Here is a 20,001-nt window from a genome sequence, read left to right on the forward strand (position 1 = left end):
AGTTTTACTGCAGGGTAGGTAGGGAGGGGCATTAAGGAATACGTTGGTGGAACATCCAATCGAAAGAACGTTACCAGGGGTAAGAAACTTGTTCTTCGAATGGATTGTGTCCTCCCACGTATTCCTTATCTTTGATACCCTCCTAAAGTAGTAACATAATCGGGAAGAGTGAGTAAAAAATAAAGTATGCACAGAGTGCAGTAATACCTTTCCAAATTTTGATTCTTGGCTAGGGGAGGAATCCAGGCTATAGAATTTTGTAAAGGTGTGTGTCGATGACCATGTGGCAGCCGCACAAATATCCTTTAAATGGTACTCCTCTCTGAAGAGTAGACGGCCAATTTATAACATTCTGCAATTGTTAAAATGATCCACCTAGAGATGGTTTGTTTGGTGATGGCTAGACCCAACATATGACCTGTGTAACCCACGAATAATTGGTCAGTTGTCTCGGTTAGCAAGTCTGCCAATGTAAAAACTTAAGGCACGCTTTGGATCGAGTTTGTGTAGCCTTTCATCCTCCTTCCCTGGATGCAGAGGAGGGTAAAAAGAAGGTAAGGTTATCCTGGGAAGGAAATTAGGCTTCACTCTTAAAACTACTCTGTCCTTGTTAAAGACAGTGTGAGGAGGCTTGCAAGACCAGGCTTGTAACTCACTCACCCTTCGGGCAGATGTTTTTGCCACCAAAAAGACTGTTTTGAAGGCAAGTAGTCTTCATGGGCATGAATGAAGAGGTTCAAAGGGCGTACCCATTAAAAAGTATAAGACTAAATTTGGATCCCACAGGGGCACCTGAAAAGAATTTGGGGGATAAGCATTAGTTAACCCCTTCAAGAATTGTATTACCAGACGTATTTTAAAGTAGGAGACTTCCTCAGCGGTACGCTTGAAAATGGAAAGGTAACCTTTGATTGTACCAATCTGGAGTCCCAGATTTGCTAAGTGCAATAGAAAAGACAACACCGTCGGTGTATTGCATGAAAAAGGGTAAACATTCCCATCTCTACACCAGTTGCAGAACTTATTCCAATGGCAGCGGTATAAGGAGTTTGTTGCTGGCCTTCTGGCCGAGCGCAACACCTCCATTACGTTATCCGGGAGGACCCAGTCTTTGTATCTCAGCCTCTCAGAAACCATGCATGAAGGTCGAGTGTCCCGATATCCGGATGGAGAACCAGGCCCTCCTCTCGCGACAATAGATCCTCACTTTGTGGAAAACGAAATGGAGGACAGATGGACATGTCTAGAAGGTCCGGGTACCACGTTCTCCTTGCCCAATCCGGGGAAATTAGGATCATGGTTTTCCTGAACCTCCTTTTTACACGAGGAATGACGGGGACTGGAGGAAACTCGCAGGAGTGGAAACTCCCAGTCCACCACGAACGCGTCCCCTAGAGCTCCTCCTGGGGGAAATTCCCTGGAGCATTACAGTTGGCACATTCTGTTGGCACTGGTCGCGAACAGATCCACTTGAGGGGTTCCCCAAAGGGTGAAGATCTCTTGAAGGACTTCCTAAGCTAGTTCCCACTCGGAGACTGCACTCTGCCTGCTCAGAGCGTCCACTGCCGTGTTCTTCTCTCTGGCTAGGTGCACTGCCGATAAGAGAGATTCCTTCTTGTATTGCCCAAAACCAGAGCTGCATTGCTTCTCTGCACAGTGGTATTGACCCTACACCACCTCTTTTGTTCAGGTAGTACACGGCCACTGTGTTGTCAGTCATTATCAGGGCATTCTTTCCCCGTACAGATGGCAGGAAAGCCTTCAGCGCTAGTCTGCTTGCTCTCAGCTCTAAAAGGTTGATATGTAGTTTGGACTTCAAATTAGACCAACGACCGCTGATTGTCAAATCGCTGGTATGAGCTCCCCACCCCATGAGTGAGGCATCCGTCACTACGGTTATCTACGGCCATGGTTGACAAAAAGGTTCTTCTCTCAAGATGTTCTCCCGACTGTTAGGCAGAAACCTGTGCAGTTCCCTCTGGAACCACTGCAAAAGATTTAAGACTACAGGTGTTTGGCAGTAAACCCACTTGGTAGCAGTCTGTACCACACAGATTCACTTGGTAGCTGTGGCTGAGCAGTCAGACTTCCCTCAAGAAGACTTGGGCAGTATATAGAGTATTCACAATAGGTCAAAAGAACACAGTAGAACAAGCAAAATACGGGGAGCAAACACTGACCAGAGCTTGGTGTAAAAGAGATATAATTATTTATTTAAAAACCACATCTAATAAAACACACAGGCACTAATATTAAGCAGTTCAAAAACACGGTCACTAAAAGATATACAGTCCCTTACAAGAATATTAGAAAAGTCTTAAGTAAAGCCCCACTTATTTTCAGACAGCGGTGAGCGCTTAACGCAGATGGTACTCTAATAATTCGGTTTAAAAGGGAGAGAAAGGCAGAGCATAAATTGAAACAGATCCCAACACTTTCAAAAGAACGCAGCAAGAGAGGAAGGCAGAATCAAACCGTGAAGTTAGAGTTCAGAAAGCCGGATCCACTTTAAGAGGATCAGAACGACGAAATGTGTCCAAGGTCACATGGTTAAAAAGTGCACAAAAGTCTCGAAAAGGTTCACAAAGAGTTGGACCAAAAGAAAAGGACCAGTTAGATGGTCAAGGCAGCCAGCCCAGTCCAGAAGGTTAAGGGATTATTATTACCTTGTAGCAATCTTTAGAAAGGGAGGCCTGGCGGACACGGTACCTTAAAGTGGTGAGAATACTCCAGCGGGGGCAGTTGTTCCTGGCAGCGGATGCAAGTCGGTGCTTCGTCCGGGGGAAGAGAGGATATCGTCGGGGAGGAAGACAGGAGTCCGTTGCACTGCCAGGGAAGAAACCAGCCGCGGGTTCTCAGTTAAAAGGAGCGGTCCTTTTATTCGCGGTCCAGTGGCAAGTGGCTATACGGTCGCCGGGGTGCTTGGCACGGGCAATTCGACCACAAGACATCCTGGGATGCGAGGAAAAGAAGGTAAACTGGTTGTGCTCACCAGTCAGGGGAAGAAGACTCTCCAGCCGGGCGATCTTCTCTGTCGTCGGGAAGTGGTGAGTCGGTTCCGCAGGGCTCCACCGGTGGTGTCGTCGTAGCAGTTCGGCTCAGCTTCTCCCTCGTCGGATTCTCAGGTCCTGTGGCGAAGGTCTGAAGTTCCAGTCCCAAAAGCCCTGCTTTTATGCAGCACACCCCCATTCACTCAGCCTAGCTGTCAATCAAACATGCCAAGTGGTGAGCTGGCCGGCTCACCACTTGGGCCAATCACACCAGAGTGCGACTTGAGTTACCAAGGTAACTCAGTCCAGGGTGCCTAAACCCCCTCCCAGACAGAGTGGCACCACTTTTGGAGGCTTCTGTGGAGAAGCCCGCCAAAAAGTGGAACAAAGGGCTCGACTTGGGTTGGAGTCACAGAAGAGAACACAAACACCATTTTAGAATCGAGTCCTGGCAAAAAATACCAACCGCCGAATTAATATTAAATAAACCGGCGGTATGTTCGAGGCTATGAGAATTAAATAATTAAAGTTGGTAGCCTCGAATAATGGGAAAATCCCATAGAGATATATTTGCGGTCGAATATAAAAAGTAGTATCTACTGCCACCAGCCAAAACTCGATCAGGGGGGATGGAGACGTGCCCCCTCGACTAACAGACCGCGGGGCAATCGAATTGCCCCGACCAGTACGTCCACAATATGATGGTTTGTACTGGTTTCTGTTCATAATTTGGGACTAGTAAAGCCAATGGTGACTTTACATGCCCTGGGAGACAGTAGTCAGTCCCAGGGTATGGAGTCTATGGTGGGGTGTCACTATGACACCCCTGTGTCACTGCACGGAGGGTGCTGTGTAACATACATAGTAAAAACACATGAGACCCTATGGAGTAAAGGACCCCATAGCCCATAAAACACATTAACAGTCAAAGGAACACCTCAAATCATGTCCAAGAGTGTGAAGAAAAAGAGTCTCACTCTTGGCAGGAGAAAAAAACAAACTCCAGAAATCCAGCAAAGCTGCTGGGGACTCACTAGGTTAGGAAATTCAGCCTAAACAGAGAATTCTCCCTAACACCGACAGGTCCACCACTGAAGATCCAGTGCGACTGGGATTTGTAGGATATCTGACATCCTTCCAGAGAACTGTGACCATTGGGACCCTAGAGCCCATTGGAGGTATCTCATTCTCAGGCAAGCCTCTGGCACCAGAAAAATGCAGGATGCCATGAGGCCAAGCAACCTCAGAAAGTCGAAGGACAGAAGATGTTGGGTTTTCTGGACCTTTGTCACCATCTGTAGAATGTCTTGAGCCCACACCTCTGGTGGCAAGGCTTTTCCCAGGGATGTATCCGGGACTGCTCCAATGAACTGGAGTCTTTGTGATGGTATCATGTGGGACTTCTTGAAGTTGAGGGAGAAGCCCAGTCTGTGGAGGGAGTGGCACGCTGAACAGATGCTCTAGGGCTTGTTCTGGGGAATTTGCCCTGATCAACCAATTGTCTAGGTAGGGGTAGACATGAATCCCCCCACCCCCCCCTCGCCTGAGACTCGCTGCCACAACCACCATTAAGTTGGTGAAAACCGTTGCGGCGGCGGTTAGCCCAAATGGCAGAACCCGCAACTGATAGTGCAAGTTGCCAATGGCGAAACTCGAATACTTTGTGCTTGTGATGGATAGGCACATGAAAGTAAGCATTCAGAAGGTCCAATTATGCCAACCAATCCTGAAGCTGGAGGGCCAGAAGGATATGAGAAAGTCTCACCATCTTGAACTTGTCCTTCCTGAGGAACTTGTTCAAGTCTCTTAAGTCAAAGATGGGTCTCAATCCTGTGTCTTTTTTCGGTATTAGAAAATACAGGGAGTACCAACCCTTGTTCCTCTCTGATACAGGTACCCGTTCTATAGCACCTTTCTCTAGCAGGGTTAAAATCTCCTGCATAAGGAGCGGATCCGGAATCTTCAAAGAGTTATCTCCAGGTGGATGACTCAGGTGTTTGTAGGAAAGGCAGACAGTAACCTTGGTCGATTGTCTCCAATATCCAAGCATCAATAATAGCCTGCCATTCTGTCAGATTTAGTTAATCTGCCGCCTATTGTCGTTTTGTGATGGAAGCCCTCCTAGAGGTTTTGGGGGGGCCGATGCTGAGGGTAAAGCAGCACCTGCTGTTGCGGTCTAAGTCCCTCTACCCCGTCCACCACAGGGAATCGTCTCTGGCCTCTGAGTTGGCTGTACTCTGCCCTTTCCGATTGCGGAATAGCAGCAAGATGACCTACCCCTCCAGGGCACACCTGTGGGGCAGTTTGGAGTTTGCCTTATCACAGCTTCAAGGGATTTGTCTGCCGCCTCGGAAGTTTGCAGCTTCTCCAAACTTTAATCCGCTTTACTTCCGAATAGGTGTGTGTGCTATCAAAGGGCATGTTGAGAAGTCCAGATTGTACGTCTGGGGCAAATCCTGACTTCCGCAACCATGCAAACCTGTGGATCACTGTACTAGCTGCCATGGCTCTGCTGATGCTGTCAACAGAGCGGAGACTGGTTTGGAGGGATTTGCACATAAGCGTCCTTTCCATCCTTGATAAAGTTCAAGAAACCAAACCCTTCCTCCCCTTCGGGGATTTGGAACGCCGACATCGAACCACAATCCCAAAGGGTGTGCGTGAAACTCGCCAGCGTGTATGTGGCATTAGCAGACTTTAGTGCCATGCAGCATGCCGAGAAAACGTTGACCTTGGCATCAAATTTCTTGCAGGATTGTAGGGTATGCATTTTGCTTTCCAGAAGAAGTTGCAGCCTGTACAACCAGACTTTCTGGAGTTGGGTGCTTTGAGAGATATAGAGGATCCGAAGCAGATGCTCTATATTTAGCCATCAATCTCTTGTTAACTGCAGGGATCACCTCCGGCGTTTCCCAGTTGGTAGATTCCCTTTTATGTAAATCCTTATGAAAAGGGACAATAGGGTGCTCCTGTGGTCCCTTGTCGAGTATATCTGTCAGGTCATCTTGTTCAAACACAGGTGTGGGCCTAGACCACCCCATATACACCATCACCCTACTCATAAGCAACCTGTCATTACTTTCAGCGTGATCTCTTGGATCAGGCCTACGAAAATCAACCTCCGGGGAAGTATCAATTCCACTTGCTTCATGCAAGTATTCCTGAAGGTGTTTCAATCTGGATTCCTCAGATACCAGTTCTTCTGGGACCGAGGGTAGCCCATAACCAAGACCAAAGGGTATTTCTTCTTCAGATGTCTCTGCCTCCTCAGAGTGAGGATAGGGTCTTAAATAAATCTGAATGAGGTTGTGGCGTGTACTTTTCAAAAGTAGAAGCAGAAGGCGCTAGAGATGTCATTGGCGCAGAAATTGTTGAAATCGAGGACGTCCGCGGCTTCGATGAAACCGAAAAAGGCTTTGAGGTTGTCGATTGAATCGACAGAAAGGTCAACGTCTTCGACGAGATAGAAGGTATAGCCTTGTGCAGCGCTGAGGAGGTCGACACACGAGGCGTTGGTGACTTCTCCTTCGACGGAGGAGTCGATGATGCACTCTTCGACTTAACCTTATGAGTCGATAATGACAACTTCTTGTGCGTCAAAGAGGCTTTTTCTTTTCACGCTCTCGAGGAGTCTCCCCAGCCGAAGTCGACAACTCACGCCTTCTGATTTTTTTCAGGGGTATTGCCTCTAGGTGCCTTCGTGGCGGGCAAGGCTGCATTCTCGAACCCCTTTAACATGCTTATGCGGAATACCTCCCACTGTGCCGGGAAACTGTTTTTCGTTGGACAAAAAAAATCTCAGGAGAATTGGAGGATGAGGTGGACGGCAACCTATGGCATCTTTTCTTACTGTGTTTCGAAAAGGAAGAATGATGTGATCCACTTCTAGAGCGTGATCAGGAGTGTTTTTTGTGACAAGGAGACGAAGGCCTCGACTCGTCTGAAGTACGTTTAGCAGGGGTAATGGACTTTTGTGGCCTACCTCTCTCCAGCTTCCCTCTGCGCTCCTTCAAGGCCTTGGCCGTCATGGACATGCACTCATCGCATTCAGAACATGGATGATTTGCCACAAGGCACCACAGATAGACCCTGTGTGGATAAGTCATGGACATCTCAGCACCACAGACTCTGCATTTTTTTTTTTAAACCAGACCAGGGCGTAGATGGAGCCGATGATGAGGCCATATTCGTCGAAGTTTAGCAGAGATTTCACAGAAAATCGAAGGATTTTGATGTTCTCACGGAACAGAGCGTTGTGTTCTCGAAGCAGTGAAGCACGGAAAAACAGAACTGAGCAACTGACGCTGTGCGTGCTACTTATACCTGTGATGACGACACAGAAGCCTCCGAGGGACATCGACTCAACAGGCATCGACCACAGCGCCCTCTACTGGGGACATTTTTTTTTCCGAAGCAGCAAGCTGGATATTGGGAAATATCAAACATAAGGAATACGTGGGAGGCACAATCCACTCAAAAGGTACGTTTATGTTCATTTATTTTGTTTTTAAATATGTGTCTGGGTGTGTGTATGCTTATGAGTGAGTGTATGGTGATGGGTGCTCATGCGAATGGTAAGAGTGCTCACTGCGTGAATGTGTGTGCGCGTTTGTCCGTTGAGCCGATTTTGAGGAAATACCCAAATTGATGGAACATTTTTGTTCGAATGGTACATTTGGTCAAATTCAGCCAGTACCATTAGTACGAAAATATCAAACATTAGGAGCGGGGCTTGCAGGGGTGTCCGCCGCTTCCTCAACATTGGAAGCGGGGGACCCACAAAAAAAAAACCAAAAGAAATAAAAGGGACCCTGTGTCAGCTCCGACTCGTGTTAGAGGGACGGGACTGACGCAGCGGGATATAGGTGAGGCAGCGGACAAAGCAAAATTAATTTGGGGGCGGTGGGGTTGTGGTTTTACAGGGGTTTGGTGGGATTTTTTCTTTTTTTTAACTGAGGTAAAAATGTATTTGCAGGGAAATCGGCTGCCGTCAATTCCGCCACAATTGCTTTTACTTCGGTAAAACACCTCAAATACAATTTTGGCAAATGGGGAGGAAGGAGGGTTTTTCAAAATGCCTTTGCTGCACAATCCCCCACCTGCCTCTCCTTCTGAGGCACTGTGGAGCCCAGGGGACAGGGATGGTATCTTTGTACTGGTCATCTATCATAGATGTCCAGTAAAAAATACCATGCCTGCCTCCTCGGGCCCAGAGCACCAATTGCAAATGCTACACTCGGTCGCTATGGCATATCTGGGGGAAATATGTATGCACTCCCACTTAATAAAAAAAAAAAAATTCACCAGCCGCCACTGTGCTGGGAACGGGGTAGAGGGAGCCCAGGGACTGTGGTGGGAGCAGGATGGGTGGGAGCCATGGCATAGTGGTGGAAGCAGGGTAGGGAGAGCCCAGGGTTTGTGGTGGGGTGATGAGAGCCGAGGGACAGTGATGTGAGCATGTGGGGGAGCTCAGGGACTACACTGGTAGTAGGTTACAGTGATGCGCGCAATAGTTCATAGCCATTTGTGCTTACTGTTCATTTGGCATTTTTGGGGAGGCCCACTTTGCTCAAGGGGGGCCCAGGCCAAACAGTTTTAAGACCACTGCCCTAAGAGCAGGGGGCATAGAGACGAGACGGACCAACAGAACAAAGGAACCACTGAAGCAGTGGGGCTCCTGCCGAAAGAAAAAAATAATTTAGATACATCAATGTTTGTTTATGTTTGTTTACATGTTTGTAATGCGTCGAAAGCCCGCAGGCATCAGGGCGCAGAGAGACAGTCATGTAATGCTGTAATTCGCATAACAGAAGAAAGTAGGGAGCATTATTTAAAGAGATGGGTCTTAAGGTTTTTTCTGAAAGTTAGCAAATTTGGCTCTACTCTCAGCGAGACTGGGAGGTTGTTCCACTGCTGAGCAGCACGAATCGGAAAGGATTTCCCAGCACCAGTCATTCGGAATGCCTGGGGTATCTGTAACTTGCCTTGTGTTTGTGATCTTAGAGCCCTGAAGGTGCAAGCTGAATGCAAGTGCTCCTTACACAACAGAACAAAGAAGGGCACTGGTGACTGATAGCGAAGATGTGTGTAAGGGAGCAGCTGGTGTGCAGGTGTTCCTATGCAGTTCTCTGCAAGCGTTTTAATGTTCTGCTGGGCTGATTGCTCTGGTGCCATGCCAGTAGGAATGAAACCCCAAATGTAGGGTAGGGATGACGTTTTTGGGAATTTGGCGGCTGTGTGTCAAGAGTAGCATAAGGGCAGACATATTTCTGTGTTATATCAGGTGAACATCAGTCTAGGTTTTATTTATTTATTAAAAATTCTTGTAATCCACGCCACATGCCCGAGGGCCTCAGAGCGTGGTTAATTTAATCTTTAAATACCTGGATTCAGTTAGAGTCCAGCCAGTATCTTTTCTGCACAAGGGGCTACATTTTCAGTATAAGACGCGTGGGAGGAGGTGAGGTTCAGTGCAACCAGCTCAATTAGAATGTATGCAAAGAAAGGCTACACGTTTATTATTCTAGCATTTGCGACCAGGCAGGAGCTTGATCCAATCAGGCACTCCTCTACACCTGGGACAAGAGCCCAACCAGGGTTTTACCGCGGCCAAGGGCAATATATGGGGGGGCAGTCTATGCACTCACCTTTGAGGGAGCAGGGGCAGTTTCTAACCCCTTTATGTACCTTGTTACAAGTGAGGGTACCACTACCAATCACCCAATGCCGGTCAAGCCCCATTCTGGCAAGTGTTCTTTATGTTCCTTTACAGGACTACAAATCCCAGAAGCCCCTGCGGCAGAAGACTAACTATACGACCCATGAGAAAAATACAGCGAAATACATAAAGCCTAAAAGAAAACGCTTACCGAGCACCAGCAACACAGACGTCACCACAGTAAAACAAACTGTATACGCTAGATGAACAGGTTGTAAAGCTGCAAGCACAGAAAGTTTACGAACCCGTGCTGAGGAAAAGGGTAGGGGATTAACTGACATTAAAGGTATTTCAGCTGTTTAACCCAGGCCCCAGGGTGCCTAGGGAAAAGACAGGTACAGATTGGTTCCTACAATCAGTTGAGTACTGCAGTCAACAGAAGAACAAAGGAAAGGGCACTATAAAAAGGGAAGGGATGAAGTACTGAGTATGGGCTGTTGAGGTGGAGCAGAGAGGGAACAAGAAACCAGGACTGTGGAAAGGAGCGTGGCGGGTACTGTGGGCACAATTATTACAGGCGAGGTATTGGCTGTGTGTGAGTGGTATTTGTGTATAAGAACGGGTGCATGGTTTTTGGAAGGTGCAAGTGAGGGTCATAGAAAAAATAGAAGAAAAAGTTAGAAGAGTATGAGAGTGGAAGGGGTGAATTCAAGTGGGAGGAGAGGAGGGGAGTACAAAAGAGGGGAGAAGAGTATAGAGTAGAGACGAGAGGAAACTAGAAGAGAGGAAAGGAGAAGAGAGGAGAAGAGTAGAATTAGGTTAGAGGAGACCGGCGAGAGAAGTGTGTAAGAAAAGTCAGTAGTAGTTTGTGTGACGATCAGAAAGGCAGAAGGAGGTATGTAAAAGAGGAGAGGGAAGTAGAAAAAGGATGTGAAATAGTATATGTGAGGAACATCAGAGCAGGAACACAATAGTGTGCAAGTGCAAAGTCGAAGGGAAATAAAATAAAATTACTCACCGTAGTGAGTAGAGTACTCGTAGTGAATAGTCCCCTTGCCTCCATCCTTGTGGGCGTCGCCCAATGGGCACAGTAACGGAACCTTTGGCAGCAAAAATTTGAGCTTCCCCTTTAAATTTAATATAGCACGCAGGGCACAGCCTCGAGCACGGGAACGCCCTGCTGAGGCCCCGCCCTACTGGGCTTCACCGCAGTCCCCTTTGAACACATTGGACGCTTAGATATTAGTCTACTCTTAGTACATTTTAGAACTTGGCATACTAGCAGGGGCCGGTGGGGCGTATGGAGTAAAGGGGACTATGAGTACTCCAATCACTACAATGAGTAATAGTAATTTTAATTACGTACGTCCCTTCCCCTTTCCTCCATCCTTGTGGGTGATTCCACTTAACAAGAACATAGGGTCGAGCCGTGACAATCTGCTGGAAGGATTTCATCCGAAAGAGATAAAACTTGAGAACCCTTTGAGGTCCAAAGAATGTAGGGCCCTCTCTGCCTCTGACTGTTTGCTCAGGAAGAACACTGGCAGGCAGATCTCTTGATTCCGATGAAACAGACCACCGTGGGCAAGAAGTGTGGCTGAGTACGCAAGTGACCTGGTTGTTTTGAAACGTGGTGAAGGGCTCGCATGAAGACCATGCCTGCAGCTCACTAAAGCGTGAAAGCCACCAACAGAACCATTTTTAGCGTCACCAAGCGGATGTCCACAGAGGCCATCGGCTCGAAAGGTTTGCGCTGCAAAGCTGCCAGAACCACATTGAGGTCTCCCGGGATGCGGCCTATGCACCGGAGGAAAAAGCAAGTAGCCACCTGAACACCCGAGTGAGCCAGATGTGCTGAAAAGGCCAGTTGGAGCAGAGGCCCTGCTTGTTCAGGTAAACCAGTCGTAGAAATGTCTGTCCTGGCCAGAACCGACTAGTCCATGATTAGGGGCAAAAATGCCTTGCGGGCCGGGCCCACTGCCCTGAGCTCGAGCAGATTGATATGTAGGAGGGCTTCCATTATGGGCCATGAATCGCATAGCCCTTCAGGTTAGCCCCCCAGCCCGAAAGCGAAGAGCCAGTCATCACTACCAGGTTAGGCTCTGGTCGGGTCAAGGGAGCTCCCACTGAAACATTGCCACCAATCAACAACCAGCTAAGATCAGGCAGAAGGGGCGGCGGTATAGGGATCCTGTCCGACAGACCCCGTCTCCTGATCCCAATTGGCCGCCAGGTGGAGCTGGGTGCGCCTCATCTTGAGGCGAGCGTGCTGTACAGTGAGCACGCAGGAGACCATCGGGTCCAGAATGTGCTGGAACCACCATGCTGAAGTGTTGGTGTTGGCCAGAAAGTGCCCCACCACCTTGCATAAGGACAGAAGACTATTGGGTGTAGGAAATACCCGCTGAATGGGAGTGTTCCAAAGCACCCCTAGAAGACCAGTTCCTGAGATGGGCACAATGGACTCCCTCCGGTTGAGGGAAAACCCCAGCTGATGAAGGGGTATCCGCCAGTGTCTGGCAGGAGTGCACCACACCTTCAGGTGACCCCACCCCCCGCCCTCACCAGCCAGTCGTCCAAGTAAGGCTATAGATAATGACTATCCAAGCAGAGAAGGCCTGTGTCTGCGTTCATCAACTTTATGAAGACACGAGGGGCTGGGTTCAGGCCGAAGAGCAGCACCTTGTACTGGGTGGTACGACATAATTGTGAACTGCAGAAACTTACGATGCGGGTGATAGATGGGTAGACGCAGGTTCGCATCCTTGAGGTCCAGTGAACACATCCAGTCCCCTGCAAACAGACTCTGCTATGTGTGCGGGAGTAATCATCTTCAATCGCTCCAGCAGTAAAGACTGATTCAGAAATGACAAGTCCAGGACTATCGTCAGGCCAGCCTGGTGGTTCTTGGATACCGCAAAAATCCTGGAATAGCAACTGAAGTGCCTTTCTACAAGAGGAACTGGTTCTATAGCCTGCATCTCCAAGATTAAAAGGACCTCCCATAAAAGAGCCGGGGACCGGTTCTGACGAAGAGGAGGAGAGGATGAGGAGGCGTAGGAAGAGGAAGACTGAAGCCCATGGAGACTACAGAGAGGATCCACAGGTTGCTGAAGAGACGCTTCCAGGTGACCTGGAACAAAGGCAAACAGCCCCCCACAGGTGAGCTGTGTTCTCTGACCTTGACACGTCACTGCTACTTGGCGTCTAAAGACAGGACAAAGTGGCAAGCAGAAAAAAGCATGCAACGTCCTCTGCTGCTTCCTCCGGTTGTCGCTGGGCGACCTGTCATGGCTCTGTGTACCAAGGTCTCGGAACACCTTGCAGCCAGAGAAAACACAGGGTTTGAACTGAGTCCTACCCTTGTATTGAGGGAAGGATTTCTGACCTGGTTTTGTCAGGATGGCCAAGGACTTGGCGGTTTGAGTGGAGGTTTTCTTCGTCAATTCATCATCGGTGGACGAATGATAAAGTTCCCCGCACTCAAAGGGCTGATCCAGGATTCACTCCTGCACTTCAGATGGGTTTGTGGCATGCATCCACGCCACCGTCCTCATCTCGACCCCAAGGCACAGCCCTCTGTTGGCTTTGTCGATGTGGGAGACTGAAGACTGCAGGAGGTCCTGCGCAATAGCCCTGGCATCTGCCAGACAGGCCTTGAAGGAGGCCTGCTTGTCCGAAGGGAGGTCGGACAAATTCCCTGAGCTCCCGCCACAGCTTCTGGTTAGCCGCAGCCAAGAGGGCATCTGCATTGGCTTGCCACAGATGCAGTCCTAAGATGGAATAACAGCACTTTTCCAAAGACTCAAGGACTTCGTCCTCCTTGGAGAGGTAACCGTAAGTGGCTCCCGTGGAGGAAGACTAAGACTATGGTTTAGAATATAACGAGGCCGCAGCCACCACAGAGGAATGGGTGTGCGGCAAGGAGGATTGGCACCCCGTCCATCGCCTAAACCTGCTGTCCAGCTTCTTGTTCACCTGGGAGTTGGCCCTGGGCTTCTCCCAGACCTTCTGCATCACCTGCAGGACATCCTTCTGGAGGGGGATGCCAGACCAGATCCTGGTGCGTTTTCCAAAGACCTCTGTTGGCATGCCCGACTCCTGGGGGACTTTCTCAGGAATAGGGAATCCCTAATAACTCTGCCAGGCCCTGAAGGTAGTCATGAAAGGCCTTAACTGATGCTGAGGGATCATCGTCCTGGGCATCATAGTCTACCCCACCACCCCCCGGTGCCAGCGGGATCTCTCGCCCCCCAGGACTGCCGCCTCAGACAGTGGGGGGTAGCGACAGGTCCTGTGGCTCACATCATTGTGTGCAGTTTGCAGATCTCCTGCAAGAGATGAGTCGACCCCAGTTGGATTAATGCATTAGAGACTAGGAGTGGAAATAATACTGAGCCTGAAACCTTTGGACACTAAGACCATCCAATTGTTCAGATGCAGGGAGAGCCTGTAACCGACTGGAGTCTTGTGGACCAGGTGTTTCTTTGCCTACATGGTGGAGGAGTGACCATCGAAGAACCCTTTGGGAGAGGATCTTGACAGTTTCCTCCGATGTGCACTTGGTGAGAAATCAGGTTGTCTTTGCTTCCTTTCCTGGTAGCCATGCCATCCTCAAAGATTTTTACCAAGAGTTCTGGAGAATTATTTGGTGAAAGGGTCGCTGGCTAGGTTTAGTAGGGACAGCAAGAGACTTGCAGTCTGTGTAGATGTTTTACATTTATTTAGTTACTCAAAGAGTGAAATAGGTAATCGACCGTCAAAGGTAAGATCTACTTACCTCACCTCTTTGGTAAACTTGGTGGAGTGCATCCTCCACAGAACTAAGTCTTCACGGGGGACCATTGGGGGGAAGAAATCAATGAGTCTTGCACCCCTGGAGGTGGACGTTGCAACCAGCTCGCCTGGGGAAGATGAAGCGGGGGACAATCCTCCCGTATTGCCTGCTGTGTGTCTGTAGCTCGAGAAGCGTTCCTTGGTCGTGGACTTGGTGCGCTCCATCACCACCCTCTTGGGGTCGGTCATCTTGGTTCTCGTGGCCTGGTCGGGAGTCTCAGACATTTTGTGCTTATGAGCGAGGCCTTGCTTGGCAGGGACACAAAGGCTTTTACTATTGGTGTGAAGACCAACGTGACAGGTCTCTAGTGACCCTTTGGTGCAGACCCACAGTGACGAGGCCACTTGTAACTCGCACCCCCCTCAGACAGCCGTCTGATACTAGGCCCGGAAAGCCCTCAACCTGAAGGTCAGTAAAAGTCTTGAGGACTCGACCTTGAGGTCAGTAGAAGCCTTGACAGGCTCGGGGCCACCCCTTGTGGGTCTCAGAGGAACCAATGGACCCCTCACGACAGTCATTCCCTGGGAAGGAGTCCCCTGGAAAAGTAGAGAACTAACCTGAGGGGCACGCAGGGCCGTGGCGTGTCTCGGCAAAGTCCTTGACACGCAGAGATGGGGGAATCATCAAGTGGTTCTTTCAATAGCTCAACCGACGACACAGTGACTGGGAATGTAGCACATTGCAGGCTGAACACATCCCCACTAGTGCGTAGGTCACAGACAACTCAAACCGAGGTCATGCTTGTCAGATGAAGGGAATTTCCTGCCGCAGGAGGAGCAGGAACCAGTTATTGCCAGGCCACTCAGGAGTATGACTGAGGGTTGGCATGCAGCAATTTCATTAAATGAAGAAAAAAATGGGAAAGAATGCAACATGAAAAAAAATATTTGTTCTTAACAGGTGTAAAGGCATTCATGCTTGTCGAGCAGTCAAAAGGACTGGCGTGTGAGGCACGTGGGTGGAGTCAGCTTGGGTGGGCACACCAGGCATGCCCTTGGGTGCAATAAGTTAAAGGGGAATGGTTTGGTCTTTGTGGTGAAAGAAAGGCTCCGGCCCAGTCACCATGGGACAGACTCCCATCAGTATGGAGGAAAATGGACGAGACATACGAGTAATGCAAATACATCATTTCATAAAGTCTTCTAGGACATAGGGCAAACATGTCTATGCTATGTGTCATGTTCCTCCAAACCATTCATGGCTTTTTTTCTTCTACTGTAAGCATACGTTTTGCCTTAGTACCAACTAGAAAGTGTGGCTAGCAAGCACCCTGTGCAGTAAGGGGATAAGGTTGACTCTGTGGGGATGCCTGCTCTGAGCGTACAGAACACTTGCTTGGCTTTTGTTTAGAATGCACTCTGTGCTCCAGCCCGTTCGTCCTTTTCTCATCTTCACATCCTACCATCTTTCTTCGTTAGTCAAGAGACTACAGTTTGTGGTTGCCATGACCCGCTTGGGAGAGGAATGCAAGTTGCAGATCCAGCGTGAAGTTCCTTTAATCCCGTTTCCCATATGGCAGATTCTTGCAGACCCGCCACCTCTTGGTAATAGACTATATGAAGCAAAAAGACGTTGCTTCTTCTCTACCCCTGTCAGAGTGCATATTATGGAGGAGGTGTGGCATGAGCGACTGATGATGCAAGCGACATGGCTGCATGATGCGAAGTAGATTGCTGAGCAAATGCTCAGTGTGAATGTTACGCGAGACCCAGGTGGTACCTGGGAGCTGGATGTGATGATCGTGTCTAGTAGACGTTTCCTTCATTGTAACCTGTTCTATTTTGAAACTGTACCCTTTAAACCAGACCTCAACGCCATTATTTTGGAATACCTTCACTGACGAGACAGTGGGATAACATGTTGCTTATGGTGGCCTCTCTCCTGCCCTTAAGCACAGTGTGTGTGTGACAGTTGTTGCAAGAGGTATGGATTGTAAAAAGGGAATATGTGGGTAAGGGGTGGCTATACTTCTGCTGAAACCAAGGAAGGGTGCCAAACATTTTGATGGTGCTGATAACAAACTGGTTTACCTGTTGCCAATAAAGGGACATGGCCTTCTACTGTAAAGATGTTTTTTAAACAGAATTGGACACGTGTTATGTAAATTATTGCGGAGCATGAATCAAATTGGTAGAACACAGCACTGTATTACTATGACCTCTTAGCATATGGGTAAAAATGTTCGGGAATCTGGTCTCATTAAGCATAAAGCGATTCATCCTTTCTCCCTGTCAACAAGTATACCACAATTCTTGTCAAGCCCCTTGGATCCAAGGGGTCCCTTGGATCAACAGAAAAAAAATGAATTGTACTGTTGTAGCCAACTCACGAGAATCATTACAAAATAGTCAGACGAGAGCAGCCTTAAGTATGAACCTGCCAACCAGTAAGCATGGCCTGTAATGATGAAAAAAGAATGTTTGAACAAATGAAATAAGTTGCCCACTTTTAGTTAGTACAAACAATGTTTTGCAAAGACACCTACTCTTGCACTGTGTGGTAATACCATAACGATCTCAGAGCAACACTCAATATGGGTAAGATTAAGAGAAATTAAACTTACATCCTCATCCAGATTAGTCTGCTCCAAGTCCAAGATTTTGAACTGTACCCGCTTGAAGATTTCCTCAAGTGCCTCACATGCCTTGTAATCCAACTTCTCCCCTGAAATACAAATCAAATTCACGATTAAAAAAAGAATGGCTTCAAAGATACTGTTGTACCCTAAGGAGCATTTTTCTTTCTTTTCAAATTTGAGTAAATCCATGAAGAAGCAAATCAAGTACCAAAACATCTGGACAGAAAACACCTTGAATACGTATCAGTCATCTTCGTTACACTGATGCCTATTCGTCTTCAATAAATTAAGGGCAACCCACCCCCTGAGACCAGGACCTTGTAGCCTCCCACAAAAAGAGCATTAAATGATCAATATCACTGTTGTGTAAATAGAACTACAGAAATTGCAACAGGACTACCACCACTTACGGTAACTTCGAATGGGAAGTAAGACTAACCAGGAAGAGTAGGTCTTTTAGTGAAGATTACAGTAATGGTACTGGTTAATTACCACAAGGTTACATGTCTCGTTAGGCGGGGTAAAATATCAAGTTGCAACTTCCTTGCAAACATAAAATTTCATTTTCCCTCCTCATTTCTCCACATGAACACTGCATACAATTTTTTACTCACCAAGAGTTCATTACCAATGGCATGTGGCAAGTGAAAATTTAGATGCCTCCTTATTACAATCCATAATCAAGGACATGGCTACCAAGCTTGGTGTTGATTATTTAAGAAGTGCTAGACTATTTCCCAGCTGTTCCAGGAATCTCTCTTGGCTCTAGATTCCTCAATTTAATAGTTCTCAGCAGTTAATGTTCATGTTTCCCAAGTTCAACAACAACAAAAAGTCATGTTCAAGTTCTTTAGATGGAGGAATATTTCCTTGATACTTCACCACTTGATTGGGGGGGGGGTGTGTGGTGTGTGTGTGTGTGTGTGTCTCTCCACTCCCCAAGCCCCCCACCTCAACCTTTCCTCTATTCCCCCTCAACCTGGGCAACCCACATATCTTCCACTTTCCAGGGTCCACTCCAGTGAAGGTCTCTCTCTCTCTCTTTGGCGGCAGCAGTGTTCTTCGCAGGTTGCTATTCTACCACCTACCCTATGAGCGGTTTTTGCATTACGCTTGCCGTAATCTTCTCTCGCCCTTCTGTTCTCTCTTCAAGAGCGGAGGACTCGATCCTCCCTCGGTCCCTTATTTTGGCATTCGTTCACAGGGACTGGACCCACCACGTCCTAAGCGTGGTCATACCTACATTTAAAATTCACTCCGTTTGGCCTCGGCTTCTTGGACCCAGTGTTGCTCCATATAGGGACAGTGGCTTCTCCCTTCGGCATTTGCCTCTCTCCCCCCTCCTCCCTCCCCCTCGGTGATCGCCTCTCCGTGCCAAGCCAGCTCCGCTGTACAGCGTGACTATGCCCTTTGCAGACTTACTCCGGTCAGAGCCTCGCCTCTGCTTGTGGTTTCTCCTCCTCCACCCAAAGGTCATTATTTTCGTTCCAGTAATTAGAGCGTGCATCGTTTAGCAAAGTTGTCAAGCAGGTGTAAAGTTCATCATTACCCTGAGCCAAGCACAAGAGTTATTGGCATATTATATTGAGCCACACACAGATGTATACGCAATATTACAGATTCCGATGTATGCAGATAATCTCTGTTGTGTAGGGGAGTTCCCGATGGGAATGGGAGTCCTTGTTCCCCTAGAAGAGAGTCACTTCCAGTGAGGTCCTGCTTTTTCAAACCACTAGGGAGGGTTTTGCTTAGTGGGCTCACCTACCTAGCCTCAAGGGGGGAGGGGGGGGGTTTGAGGGGGATTCCCCCTTAGGGAAGAAGGGACAAAGTCTCCAGATTCACCACAGAACTTTTATTCCACAGAGCATAAGGAAGAACAAGTTACTTACCAACTGGTAACGTTCTTTCGACTGGATGGTCCTCCCACGTATTCCTCATCTATGATATTCGTATCTCTGCAGCTTTGCTGCTTCGAAAGAAAATTCTCGGCAGCGGGCGCTGTGCACGAAGCTGTGGCGTCGATGTCCCTCGATGGTTTCCGTAGAGTGTCGACGTCACCAGAAGTATAAGTAGCTTGTGCCACGCCCGTTGGCTTCAGTTCTGTTTTTTGGTATAATCAACTAATCATTAAGTCGTGCCCCAGACTTTAAGCTCTTCGTGAAACGCAAGTGTAAACTACGTAAATTGTACAGTGGGGTTGGATGGGAGTGGCGATGAGGAATATGTGGAAGGAACATCCAGTCGAAAGAAAGTTACCAGTTGGTAAGTAACTTGTTCTTCGAATGGATTGTGTCCTCCCACGTATTCCTCTTCTATGATAGCCTCCTATAGCAGTAATGATTTAGGATGTGGGAGTAGTTTCATCATGGATAAAATGAAGTACAGCTTTTGCAAACAATCCCTCATGGGAAGTATGTATTGATGCCTATGTTGCAGCTGAACAGATATCAACTACAGGGACTCCCTTCTGAAGAGCGGCAGAAGTTGCCATACCCCTAGTGGAATGGGCACAAAGCCCTTCCGGCGGGTCTTTCCAGGCTAACCTGTAACACTCCACAATAGCCAAAGTAATTCAGGGGGATATACTTTGTTTTGTCACCGCTAATCCCAGTTTATGACCGGTATAACCCACGAAAAGTTGGTCATCCTGGCGCAATTTTGACATTCTTGCTATATAAAAACTCGAGCCCTTTTTGGGTCCAATCTGTGTAACCTCTCCTCTTCCTTGCCCAAATGAGGAGGAGGGTGGAAGGTTGGGAGTGTTATTTTCTGTGACAAGTGAAAGTCAGAAACTACTTTGGGCAAGAAAGAAGGTTTAACTCCAAGTACTACCTGGTCCTTGTGAAAGGTAGTATACAGAGGTTTGCATGAGAGAGCCTGTAACTCACTAATCCTGATGTTAAAGCCACAAGAAGGGCAGTTTTAAGTGTTAAAGGAC

The 20,001-nt window shown here is 48.1% G+C and overlaps 1 protein-coding gene across 1 annotated transcript in view; it reads right to left on the reverse strand.

Annotated features, from left to right (window-relative positions):
• Positions 1-20,001, reverse strand: part of PPP1R37 (protein phosphatase 1 regulatory subunit 37) — a 1,561,993-nt gene that overhangs the window by 1,100,883 nt on the left and 441,109 nt on the right. The window contains exon 4 of the mRNA XM_069644632.1: positions 17,049-17,149. Within this exon, the coding sequence (XP_069500733.1) occupies positions 17,049-17,149 (101 nt within the window). The remainder of the gene's footprint in view (positions 1-17,048; positions 17,150-20,001) is intronic.

This window comes from Ambystoma mexicanum, chromosome 2p (assembly GCF_040938575.1).
Source record: "Ambystoma mexicanum isolate Mex_15411 chromosome 2p, UKY_AmexF1_1, whole genome shotgun sequence".
In the NCBI taxonomy this organism is placed as follows: domain Eukaryota; kingdom Metazoa; phylum Chordata; class Amphibia; order Caudata; family Ambystomatidae; genus Ambystoma; species Ambystoma mexicanum.